This window comes from Hemitrygon akajei, chromosome 20, assembly GCF_048418815.1.
Source record: "Hemitrygon akajei chromosome 20, sHemAka1.3, whole genome shotgun sequence".
Taxonomy (NCBI): Eukaryota; Metazoa; Chordata; class Chondrichthyes; order Myliobatiformes; family Dasyatidae; genus Hemitrygon; species Hemitrygon akajei.
Genome location: NC_133143.1, coordinates 59,875,316 through 59,889,336, shown reverse-complemented (window position 1 = coordinate 59,889,336; position 14,021 = coordinate 59,875,316). Strand labels below are relative to the sequence as shown.

The window sequence follows — 14,021 nt, the reverse complement described above, 5'->3', positions numbered from 1 at the left end:
AGAGTTGGATGACCCAGACTGGCTTCACGATCTTGCATTTCTGGTGGATATAACAGAGCACTTAAATGTGCTTAATGTTAACATGCAAGGCCGCAACAAACCTGTTACAGAATACTACGACAGCATTCGTGCCTTTCAAATTAAAGGGATGTCCTTTTAAAACAGAGATGAGGAGGAATTTCTTCAGCCAGAGAGCAGTGAATATGTGGAATTCATTGTCAAAAGTGGCCGTGGAGTCCAAGTCACTGGGTATATTTAAGGCAGAGGTTGATCGATTCTTGATTAGTCAGGGCATGAAGGTGTGCGGGGAGAAGACGGGAGATTGAGGTTGAAAGGGAGAATGGATCAGCCATGATGAAATAGCAGAGCAGACTCGATGGGCAAATGGTCTAATTCTGCTCCTGTATCTTATGGCCTTGCATTCGCTTGAGAAGCAGCTATTTCTATTGTTTGACTTTTAACAGTTAATCTGAAACTGGAGAATTCATAGCAGTGGCAAATTTTGCTGCCGATGATAACAATACACAGTTGAATCTTGTGCAGTGACAAAAATATTATCTTTCATACCGTAGTTTCACACAATTTTTGTTAAATTTTTTGTTAATTGCTCCATAATAGCATCAAATTCTCTTGCCCAAGAATTACTTGCGAATGTGTTGTCATGTCATACATTTTGATGAAGAGCACCTATTTCTATCTCTTGAATGACATTGTTAAAACATTCCAATATTTAACCTGAAAGTTTATGTAGAAAACAACACTTGCACCAGCCTCTGATAATCTTTATTGTGATATTTCTAATATTTTGGATTTTTATTTAAGACTAAATTAGTTCCATTGTTGAATTCTGGAATAGCACCAAGCCCCCTGCAAACACTGAAAATGGAAGGCTGTGTTAATGAGACCAACTTTGTCATTTTGGAGGAGGGGGTCATGGCCATGGATGTCATTGGCCAGAAGATCAATGAGAAAAAGCTCACAGTGAGTATTGACATAATGTTATGTCAATAGTACATTTCAGATTAAGTTATAATCAGAAGGTACATGTAATTGTTTTGCTTATTCAGGATAACAAGTTCTGCCACTATTAATCTTGACAATATATTCAAAAAAAGAATTACATATCAAATGCCTGAAGTTACAATAATCCTCAAGGAATGCTAGTAACAAAAGTAAATTATCTTCTACTGTGACAAAGTGGCTGAGCTCATTAATATCAAATTAAATATTTCTGGCATTCACTGATACTATGATCCATTTATCAGAACATCAACATACAGTACTATACAAGAGTCTTAGGCTCCTAAATATGGGTCTCTATTGTGGACGGAGAGTGGAAAGAGGGCAAGGAGAGGGGAATTATGGTTGGGAAAACAGGAAGGGAAGGGGGAGGGAGCAGGAAGCACCAGAGAGTAAACACCAGAGTAATGATCAATAAACCACTTGTTTGGAATCAAATGACCTTGCCTAGTGTCTCAGGGCTGGGCGTGTCGCACCTGCGTCACCACCGCCCCTAGCACTCCTTCTCTGCACCTCCACACATCTCTCACGGCACTCCACCCTCGTCACTCCCAACACTCTTTTCTCTCACCAGGTTTACAAACTTGCTCTCCGCTCCACGCTGACAAAGAGAGTACTTTGCAAATGTCTTGCTATATGTACAGTAGGTGCCTAAGAGTTTTGCACAGTACTGTATCTGCAAATAAAACTATTACTTTGTATGAAGCAACACAGACAAAATGCTGGAAAAAGTCAGCAAATCAGGCAGCCTCTATTGAGGCAAATGAACAATCAACATTTCAAGCTGAGACCCTTCATCAGACTCCATAGATGTTGCCTGATCTGCTGAGTTCTCCCTGAATTTTGCATACATTGCTGCAGATTTCCAGCATCTACAGTCTCTCTTGTGTCACTTGCTTGTGTCAGTGATTTTCACTCCAGCAACTTGGTGATAATGGGAACATATCTGAACTGGAACCCAACTCCCCTCATTGCCTTCTTGGATTTTTTCCATGGGTCTGAATTTCAAAATGAGTAGCAAAGGCTTCCTGCAGGAACAAAGTAATCAGAGCAAAGTGATAACTGGGAGGGAAATAAATACAAATGTCTTTTAAGTACTGCTTAGAAAAATAGGTTCCTCTGTCCAGAACAGATGGAGAAAGCATCAAGATAAACACCTGAGATCAATCTTTACCATTCAGGTATAAACTACAGCTTCAGTTAAAAATGTTATAGATCTTTCACAGAAACCAAGTGGTATTCAAATGCTGATCATTACATCATTTGTCAGAACAGGAACCGGTCAATGAGAAATAAAAATTCATTAGTCCGAGCTCGTGCAAACTGCTTGTTCAATTATGGATTTAGAGGGGGCACAAATAAAATGTTGCTTATGACATTTTTACATGCTTTGGGTTGCTTAATGCATTTATTTCCTCAGAAATAAGTGTGGTTATCACCAATAAATTGAATCATCCATTGGGGAAAATGACATCAAATGCCAAACTTTACATCATCACCTCTGTTACCTTGAGCAACCAAACAACTTTATTCTGATATTTAATTATGGGATATTGAATGAACGGTGAGATCTAATGTGGTTTCTGTGTGAAAATCGGAGAGCATCACACAGCATCGAAGCAGGCCCTTCGGCCCGTCATATCTATGATATACCTTGTACCTACCCACAGTAATCCCAGAAGAACATAGAAGAGGACGGCATGGCAACAGAACTTTTGGCTGACAATGTTGTGCTGAACTAATTCTGTCAATAATTAAAAGCCCACTAAACTAGTCCTTCCTACCTACACAAATCCACATCTCTCCATTCTCTGTACATGCATGTGCCTCTCTGAGAGCTTCTTAAATACTCCCATCATATTTGTTTCCACAACCAAGCTTGGCAGCGCTCTCTAGGTAACTCCCAGTCTGCGTTTTAAAAAAAAATATTAAAAAAATATAATTTGCCCTGCTCCTCTCCTTTGAACTTGCTGCCTCTCACCTTTAATATATACCCTCTAAAATTAAACCTTTTGACCTTGGTGAATAGGATATAGGCTGTCTATCTACGCCCTTCATAATCTTATAACTTTCCTATCAGGTCTCCCCTCAGCTTCTGCTATTCCAGTTTGCCCAATCCCTCTTCATAGCATAGGCAGCATCCTGATAAACCTCTCCAGAGTCTCCACATCCTTCCTGAAATGGAAAACCAGAATTAAAGGCAGTATTTCAGATACGGGCTAACCAGAGATTTATAAAGCTCCAACATAACTTCTTGACTCTTGAACTCAATGCTGCTATTGACAAAGACTAGATTGCCATATGATTTCTTCACTACCCTATCAATGACAACCAACTACGATTATTTTAAAATTACAAATTAGATCCACATGGCCTTGTGCTTACTACATAAATCTGGTTACTAGTTTTTGAAGTAAAGACCAACAGATCCACATCCCACAGCTCAGTGCTCACCTTATTGGCAGCTGTTACCTGTGCTATTATCACGTCAAAAACTTGACATTCCCACCCCACCCTCCCATTTAATTATAAAGGCAACACGTACAAACAAGCTGGATGAACTCAGCAGGTCAGGCAGTATCCGTTGAAGCGAGCAGTCAATGTTTCAGGCCGAGACCCTTTGTCAGGACTGACTAAGTCTCGGCCCGAAACGTTGACTGCTCGTTTCAATGGATGGTGCCGACCTGCTGAGTTCATCCAGCTTGTTTGTACGTGTTGATTTGACCACAGCATCTGCAGTGTACTTTGTGTTAATTATAAAGGCAAATTTTATCCCTTGAATATCACCTAGTAAAAATAATGTTGGATTATGTGGAAGTTGTATTCCAATAATTTGTTCCAGTAAAACACTTAAATTTGTCCAAAAAGGTTGAATTTTAAAACAAGACCAAGTAGACTGTAAAAAAGTACCAATTTCTTGATTACATCAAAAACATTGATCAGATAAACTTCAGTTTAATCTATTTATTTTTTGTTGTGTAATATATATTTGATGTAAAAAGTTATATTGCACTAATCTTAGTCGAACATTTATTGTATTTGTCATACTGTCAAGACATAATCTTGACCAACTTGTTTCATCAATTTTAATATTCAAATCAGTTTCCCATTTTTGTCTTGACTTATGAATTCCTTGTTTAATTGCCTGTTTTTGAATCAAATTATACATACCAGACATAATTTTTTAAATTTTTCCTTTATTAATTGAAGTTTCTATTTCATTAGGTTTCAGCAATAACATTGTTTGACCCAGTTTATCTCTTAAATAAGCCCTTAATTGGAAATAACAGAAAAGAGTGTTATTTGATATTTTATATTTATTCTTTAATTGGTCAAATGACATTAATATACCTCCTTCAAAACAGTCTCCTATATATCTAATCCCTTTTGAAACCAGTTATAATATATATTAAACTAAATTATTTGCCATTATTGAAAAAAATTCAAGAGGATCTTGATAAATGGATGATGTTACCAATAACATTAATAGGTAGAGTCAATGCTGTAAAAATGAATATATTCCCTAGATTACAATATTTATTCCAAACACTATCAATATAATTACCACAGAAGTTCTTTCAAGAGTTAAATAGATGTGTGAGGAAATTCCTTTGGAAAGGTAAGATGTCAAGAATATCGTTGGAAAAATTGACATGGAAATTTGACCCAGGAGGGTTACAATTACCAAATTTTAAGAATTATTACAAAGCATATCAACTTAGATTTATTGCATCTTTTTTTGATGAAGATAAACCGGCATGGATTAGAATAGAATTAGATAAAATAAGAGAAAATATACCAGAAGATTTTATATATAAATGGGAATCAAAATGGATACGGGAAAAGAAAGAATCGCCTATACTAATGGTCTCGAAGCTCTTCGTTTTTTTTTTTGGATTCCAGACCTAACCAATTCCCCTCTACCACCACTCTCCTCCATCTAGCGGAACGAGTTCTTACTCTCAATAATTTCTCCTTTAGCTCCTCCCACTTCCTCCAAACCAAGGGTGTAGCCATGGGCACCCGTATGGGTCCCAGTTATGCCTGCCTTTTGGTTGGCTTTGTGGAACAGTCCATGTTCCAAGGCTATACCGGTATCCATCCCCCTCTTTTCCTTCGCTACATCGACAACTGCATTGGCGCTGCCTCTTGCACGCATGCTGAACTCGTCAACTTCATTAACTTTGCCTCCAACTTTCACCCTGCCCTCAAATTTACCTGGTCCATTTCCGACACCTCCCTCCCCTTTCTTGATCTTTCTTTCTCTCTCCATCTCTGGAGATGGCCTCTATACTGATATCTACTATAAGCCTACAGACTCTCACAGCTACCTGGACTATTCCTCTTCCCACCCTGTCTCTTGCAAAAAGGCTATCCTCTTCTCACAATTCCTCCGTCTCCGCCGCATCTGCTCTCAGGATGAGGCCTTTTATTCCAGGATGAAGGAGATGTCTTCCTTTTTTAAACAAAGGGGCTTCCCTTCGTCCACCATCAACTCTGCTCTCAAACGCATCTCTCCCATTTCCCGCACATCTGCCCTCACCCCATCAACCCACCACCCCACTCAGGATAGGGTTCCCCTTGTCCTTACCTACCACCCCACCAGCCTCCAGGTCCAACATATAATTCTCCGTAACTTCCGCCACCTGCAATGGGATCCCACTACCAAACACATTTTTCCCTCCTCCCCCTCTTTTTGCTTTTTGCAGGGATCGCTCCCTACATGACTCCCTTGTCCACTCGTCCCCCCCATCCCTTCCCACCGATCTCCCTCCTGGCACTTATCCTTGTAAACGGAACAAGTGCTACACCTGCCCTTACACTTCCTCCCTCACCACCATTCAGGGCCCCAGACAGTCCTTCCAGGTGAGGCGACACTTCACCTGTGAGTCGGCTGGTGTGGTATACTGCGTCCGGTGCTCCCGGTGTGGCCTTTTATATATTGGTGAAACCCGACGCAGACTGGGAGACCGTTTCGCTGAACACCTACGCTCGGTCCGCCAGAGAAAGCAGGATCTCCCAGTGGCCACGCATTTTAATTCCACGTCCCATTCCCATTCTGATATGTCTATCCATCGCCTCCTCTATTGTCAAAATGAATCCAAACTCAGGTTGGAGGAACAACACCTTATATACCGGCTGGGTAGCCTCCAACCTGATGGTATGAACATTGATTTCTCTAACTTCCGTTAATGCCCCTCCTCCCCTTCTTACCCCATCCCTGATATATTTAGTTGTTTGCTTGTTCTCCATCTCCCTCTGGTGCTCCCCCCTCCTTTCTTTCTCCTGAGGCCTCCCGTCCCATGATCCTTTCCCTTCTCCAGCTCTGTATCACTTCAGCCAATCACCTTTCCAGCTCTTAGCTTCATCCCACCACCTCCGGTCTTCTCCTATCATTTCGCATTTCCCCCTCCCCCCACTACTTTCAAATCTCTTCCTATCTTTCCTTTCGGTTAGTCCTGACGAAGGGTCTCGGCCCGAAACATCGACAGTGCTTCTCTTATAGATGCTGCCTGGCCTGCTGTGTTATACCAGCATTTTGTGTGTGTTGTTGTTTCTATACTAAAACATTTGATTGATTTATGGAATAAGATAAATGTTGATGATGAGATAAAGAAATCTTTATTAGAAAAGAGACCTTTAATTCAAAATAAACTTATCCCTTTTACAATGAATTATTCTCATTCTCAAACTATACTGTTTAGTGGCCACATTTTTAATGAGTGTTCTTCATTCTACACTAGTCATCATTGACATCAGTGTCATAATTCCATCTGCTTATCCATGCTGTAAACTCATCTGCCTTACCTACAATACTCCGTGCATTGAAATAGACATAACTAAGAACATTATTGCCACCATGCTTTTGATTCCTGCCTTTGTAAACGTGGTCTTAATAACGTCTTTTCCCACAACTACCCCACGATCTGCCATGTCCTACAACTCTTGTTCAAACACCCACCCCCCGGAGCAGCACTGACAAATCTTTCTATGTATTTTACGAAACACATGAACAGCACAGCATTCCAATGTTTTGCTCAACTTATTGAATTTAGCAGAGAAGGCTAAGTGAAGGAATCTAATAATGTTAAATTAGTGGATAATGACAGTCAGTATGATCACCATGCCTTGTGTTGCAGGATAACACAGATGCTTTCTACGTTGCCGACTTGGGTGAAGTCATAAAGAAACACCATCAGTGGAAGATGACATTGCCTCGAGTGAAACCTTTCTACGCTGTGAAATGCAATGACAGCAAACCAATAGTTTGGACCCTTGCTCAATTAGGGATCGGCTTTGACTGTGCCAGTAAGGTAGGATTTGGAATAATGAGCTCACTGATGTCCTTTAAATATTAAAATATGTTAATGTATGCAACAATGGAAAATCTCCCAAACTTTGCGGGAAATGGTACCACAGCATAAAAGTCAGGACCAACAGGCTCTGGGCCAGCTTCTTCCACCAGGCCAGCAGGCTGCTTAATTAATGCTGATGCAACTGTATTTGTTATATTGACTATCCTGTTGTACATAAAATTGATTATAAATTACTATAATTGCACGTTGCACATTTAAACGGAGACGTAACGTAAAGATTTTTACTCTTTATGTATATGAAGGATGTAAGTAATAAAGTCAATTCAATGCCTCACTATACACTCAGTGGCCATTTTATTAGATACGCCTGCTCATTAATGCAAATATCTAATCAGAGAATCATGTGGCAGCAACTCAATGCATGAAAACATGCAGACCTGGTCAAGAGGTTCAGTTTATGTCAGACAAAACATCAGAATGGGGAAAAAGTGTGATTTAAATGACTTTGGCCGTGGAATGATTGTTGGTGCCGTTTCCTCTATATTCCTATTACATGTCGTGACCCATTTGCCAGATCTACTCAGTGTTGTCCTGCCACCTCTGCACTTCTCCGTGCTTCTCGTTGCCTCTGTTCCCCCACAGCTGGTTTGCTCTCGCTTCGTCCTTTCTTTTGAACCATTTCATAGCTCACTCTGCATGACGGTGCTGTCCTCGTCTCCTTGCATTGCTTCACATTTAACATTAAAGATTAGATTTATTTGTCATATATACAGTATATTGCACATATATATATAGTCAGTATTGTATCTGTCAAAGTGGAGTAGAGAGCAAGTTTGTAAATCTGGCTGGAGCAAAGCATGCTGGGAATGGTGAAGGTGGAGGTGCAGGAACATGTGGCAGAGAAGGAGTGCCAGGGGATGGAGACGGTGTGAGTGCAGACAGACCAGCCCTGAGACACCAGGCAAGGTCATCTGATTCTACACAGTTCATTTATTGATCATTACAGAATGTCTCTCCAGTGCTTCCCGCACCCTCCCCTCTCCCTTCCCCTTCTCCTAACCATGATTCCACTCTCCCTGCCCCCTTCCCACTCTCAATCCACAACTGAAACCCATATCACAATCAGGATTATCATCACCCAAACGTCGTGATTTTAAAAAAAATGGCAGTAGTACAGTGCAATACATAAAATTTCGACAGTACTGTGCAAAAGTCTTAGGCATCCTAGCTATACCTATGTGCCCAAGACATTTGCACAGTACTGTACTTCAAAACATACAGTGAACTGTGTTGTTTGCATTAACAACCAACAGCTTCAGGATGTGCTGGGCAGCCCACAAGTGTCACCATGCTTCCAGCAGCAATATAGCAGGCCCACATCTTATAACCCTAACCCATATGTCTTTGGAATGTGGGAGAAAACTGGAGTTCCGGGAGGAAACCCACATAGTCACAGGTAGAATGTATAAGCTCCTTATTGACGTTGGCAGGAATTGAATGTTATGCTAACCACTACGCTACCATGTTGTCCCATGTTTTGTGGCCCAGTGCCAAAATGATTTTGCTCTCCCTACTTTACTCTGTGGCTGATTCCTGTTCTGCCCTCATCGGATAGTTGCCCCTTTGTTCTGCCTATCTCTGCCTCTGGTTCACCCTATATAGTCCCCAGACTCACCACCCTTGTATCCCACCAAGATAAGATGGACTCTAGACCTCACAATCTATTGCCTTGTACTTCACTGTCTACATGCATGTTACTGTCACTGTACTTTCTGTGTTTCTCTGCATTCTGTTGTTACCCTTCTACCACTTCAATGCATTGTCGGAATGAAATTAATGAATTATGGACAGTATGCAAGACAAAGCTTTCCACTGAACTTCAGTATATGTGACAATTTACCAATCAATGAACTCAGAAAAATAAAAAATATTAAAGATAACTCTCTTTCTGTCCCAACAGAATGAGATTGCGATGGTACAAGATATTGGGGTCCCCCCAGAGAGAATCATTTATGCACACCCCTGCAAGGAGAGCTCTTATATTAAATTTGCTGCCACCAATGGGATTCAGATGATGACATTCGATAACAAAGATGAACTTTTCAAAGTTGCACGGGTCCATCCCACTGCGATGTAAATGACAATTATCTCTTTCTCGTCTGAATCAGCTGATAATTTCAACTGAAATGTAGACAATATGCATCTACTTTTGATATTCTCTGTAGACACCTGTCTGAATTGTCGTTCACTTTTCATATGTCCTTCCATAGTGCTGGCCTTCATCTAGTTCTACATATTTCTCTGTTCTACAACACTATCTCCTGTGTTCCCCCTAAAACTCCAGCATTCATGGCAGAAATATTCTGGCTTGTACCCCCTTCCTTTCCAGGACTGATGAAGGGTCTTGGCCCAAACCACTGACTGTTTATAGAGCAAAAAATACATAGTGAGGTTGTGTACATCCATTCATTGCCCATTCAGAAAGCTGACGACGAAGGGGAAGAAACTATTTTAAAAATATTGAGTGTGTATCCTCAGGCTCCTGTACTTCCTCCTTGATGGTAACATTGAGGTAAGAGCACATCCTGGGTGATGAGGGTTCTTAAAGATGGATGCTGTCTTTCTGAGGCATCACCTTTTGAAGATGTCCTTGATGCAGGGGAGGTTCGTGCCCATGATGGAGCTGGCTGGGTTTGCAACCCTCTGCAGCTTTTTTCCAATCCAGCGCAGTGGTCCCCTCCATACCAGATGGTGATACATCCAGTCAGAACGCGCTCCACGTAATGTAGAAATTTGAGAGAGAGCTTCGTGAAATACCAAAAGTCTGCTGCTACTCCAAATGAAATACAGACACTCTCATGCCTTCTTTGTGATTACATCAAGTCAAATCAAGTTTATTTCATTTAACTATATACCTATATATCATCAAACGAGACATTTCTCTGAACCAGAGTGTAAAGCACAATAGTACACATAACACACAATAACTTATGAATGTTAAGATAAAACCTACAGATGGATTACACATGTATAAACAAACTAAAGCACGTTAAATAAATATTGTAAGGCACAGAACAGATTAGCCAGAGAGAATTCAAATGCAATGCAGCAGGGAGTTCAGAAGCCTCATGGCCTGAGGGAAGAAACTGTTCCCCATCCTGACCATTATTGTTTTGATGCATCAGAATCTCCTGCTTGATGGTAGAAAGTCAGAGAGGATGCTGGATGGATGGGTGGAACCCTGCGTACACATCACTCCTGATAAATGTCCCCGTGGATGTTCAGGAGGCGCCTATGACCTTCTCAGCTGTTCTCACAGTCCTCTGCAGGAACTTCTGGTCCAGTGCTTGGTTGCTCCCATACCAGATGGAGATGCAATATGTTGCGCCCAGAATAGATCCTTAGATGTTGACATGCAGGAATTTGAAATTGCTCAACCTTTCCACTGCTGATCCTTTGATAAGAACTGGTGTGTGTTCCCTTGACTCCCCATTCCTGAAGTTCACAGTCAATTCCTTCATCTTATTAACACTGAGTGCAAGATTGTTGTTGTGACACCATTCAACTAGTTGATGTATCTCTTTCGTCACCATCTGAAACTATACCTACATCAGTTGTGTCATCAGCAAATTTATAGATGGTGTTTGAGTGGTGCCTAGCAAAACAGCCATGAGTGCAGGGAGAGTAGAACAGTGAGCTAAGCACACATCCTTGACATCAGCAGTGTGTTCTTTGCTGAAAGATATAGCGGTTCAATCTCCTAGTAGAAATTTATTCTCAGTGGCACCGAGGGACACTAATTGTAACTCAGAGCATTCAAAGTGGATTGGGAACAGCATAAGATAGTACAGTCCTTTAGTGTAATTTGTTTTTGTTAATAAGGTTTGTTAATCTTATTCCAGTCCTCGTATGTGAGAAATCAAAGCAGGATAGGAATGGTAAGGGTCTGGGAAGCGCTGAGGAACAGAGTGTGAGCTCCTTTTCACCACATCCTACAGCAAACAACAGAGTGGATCAATCAGAAGCACATTTATTTTCCTTGCAGCAAGGGGAGACTAGCACCACACAAGTTCCGATGACAGCCTCCAAAAAAAACAGACAGCATAGTCACTCCTTTATACACAAGTGCAGCTAGCCAGACCTCAATTCAAGGGAAGGGTACATTCTGTCCTTCTGCTTCTTCAGTGTGTTTGGCATTCTTCCAGTAATACATGTGCTGGTCTGTAGTTTGTCAAGGATTCAGGTTTATTCAGTGTTACGTATTCAGGCAACAATAATTATAGATGAGTTAGACGAAGGGTTTTTATAACAAATAACACGTTTATTAAACACTGATAACAAACCCCCTTCAAATGTAAACAAACCCAAACAATGGTCCGAGCTCAGCTGCTGGCAGCTGCTCAAACAGTTCTTAATAGCTTTGCAGTCCCAAACAGTCTTTAAAGCAGTATTTGAAAAGAACTCAGTCCTTTAAAGCGATATGCCGACAGTTCAAAAACTCACGGTACTTTTAAAAGGAGAGACTTTTTAAAACGATTTAAATTCTCTTCCACGTCGATGTCCTTCGATTCCCAGCGTCGAACTCCCACGTCGAATCTTATTAAATATAACGGCTTAAAGTGACTGACCTTCCTTCCACAATATTCTCAATCTCCCGCTTTTCCAGCGGAGACTATCGTGAGAATAGTAAACGAAATCCTTCCGAATGAGGATCACACAAGGTTGAAGTCAATCCGTCGTCGAAAATCGATTCTTCTCGATTTGTCTTCCAAACTTCACTCTCCATTAGCAAAGAAACCGTTGGCTCTGACCTTTTAAACTTTAGGCATTATATAAAACTTCATTTTTAACTAAACTGCGTCATCACATTAAATCACACAGTAACATGAAGTCATCTTGGCAAATCCAGCCACGAACTGCCCCACCTGACAGGGTGGGTCTCCCTTTTATACCCTGTAGAAAAAACCTGTCACATGACCTCTACTGGCGGGAAAATGACATCACTCCACCATTACCTCATGTCCAGTATAACTTCAACCCCAGTCACGTGACAAGGGTACCACCGTCACGTGTCACGGGTACGTAACACCTCCCTCCAAAAAAACATTTTTGGTCTGACAAGAACAAAAATTTTAACAATCACTTACAAGAAAAACAAATGTATAAATTATATAACATACACAATATACAATACAGTAGGAGTGTTACAATAAAAAAAACCACTCCAAAAAAAAAACATTGTACATTCAACATCGAGATAGACAATCAGCAACCACATTATCTTTACCTTTAATATGAGTTATCACAATATTGTACTCTTGTAGCATCAAACTCCAATTTAACAATCTTCTGTTTTTGTTTTTCATCTTACTCAGAAAAACTAACGGATTATGATCAGTGTAAACAATAAGTGGTTTTTGAGTTGTACCAACATATACCTCAAAATATTCCAAAGCCAAAACAAGAGATAACAATTCTTTCTCTATTGTTGAATAGTTTCTTTGATGCTTATTAAATTTCTTAGAAAAGTATGCTACCGGATGATCAACCTCATCACCCTCATTCCTTTGCATCAATACTGCTCCCACAGCTTCATCACTAGCATCCACAGCTAATGAAAAAGGTTTTTCAAAGTCAGGCGCCTTAAGCACAGGTTGTTCACATACCATTGTTTTCAATTTTTCAAATGCTTCCTGACAAAACACTGTCCACACAAACTTCACATTCTTCTGCAGAAGATTAGTTAATGGAAGGGCAACATTAGCAAAATTCTTACAAAATTTTCGATAATATCCTACCATTCCCAAAAACCTTCTGAGAGTTTTTTTCCCCGTCGGAGCGGGAATTTCCAAAATTGCCTGAACTTTTGCCTGAACAGGAGCTACCTTACCTTGACCCACAACATAACCAAGGTAAGTCACAGTAGCATGTCCAAATTCACTCTTGGCTAAATTAATAGTCAAGTTAGCTTTTGAAAGCTTTTCAAACAATTTCTCCACCGCAATAATGTGTGCTTCCCAAGTATCATTTCCTGTCACTAAATCATCAATATAAGCATCAGTATCTTTCAAACCCTGAATCACAGAATTAATCATCCTCTGAAAAGTACCTGGGGCATTCTTCATCCCAAATGGAAGAACATTATACTCATATAACCCAGATGGAGTTACAAATGCAGAAATCTCTCTACCTCTGTCCGTTAGTGGAACACACCAATACCCTTTCAATAAATCAATCTTTGTAAGGAACTTTGCTTTTCCAACTTTATCTACACAATCATCTACTCTAGGAATTGGATATGCATCTGTTTTCGTTACAGCATTCACCTTTCTATAGTCCGTACAAAACCTAATACTACCATCAGGTTTTGGCACCATAACACATGGCGAACTCCAATTCGAGTTAGAATGTCTAATAATATCATTCTCTAACATGTATTCAATTTCTTTCTCAGCAAGTTCACATTTTTCCATGTTCATCCTATATGGATGTTGTTTAATAGGTTTGGCATCTCCAACATCTACATCATGTGAAGCTATAGTAGTCCTTCTCGGAACATCTGGAAACAAATCCTTATACTTAAAAATCAATTCCTTCATCTGTTGTTTCTGCTCTAGCTGTAAATGTGCTAATTTCTCATCCATATTTTCCAAAATAGTCGAATTAGGTAACCTAACAGAAACA

The 14,021-nt window shown here is 40.3% G+C and overlaps 1 protein-coding gene across 4 annotated transcripts in view; it reads left to right on the top strand.

Annotated features, from left to right (window-relative positions):
• The window catches only part of LOC140713833 (ornithine decarboxylase-like), a 34,893-nt gene that overhangs the window by 3,031 nt on the left and 17,841 nt on the right, over window positions 1-14,021 (top strand). For 2 of the 4 annotated variants that reach the window (XM_073024398.1, XM_073024401.1), the window contains exons 2-4: window positions 857-981; window positions 7,161-7,334; window positions 9,298-9,470. In XM_073024398.1, the coding sequence (XP_072880499.1) occupies window positions 883-981; window positions 7,161-7,334; window positions 9,298-9,470 (446 nt within the window). In that variant the 5' untranslated portion in view covers window positions 857-882. Of the gene's footprint in view, window positions 1-822; window positions 982-7,160; window positions 7,335-9,297; window positions 9,471-14,021 lie in introns of all 4 variants that reach the window. The other 2 variants (XM_073024399.1, XM_073024402.1) reach the window with 2 other exon arrangements.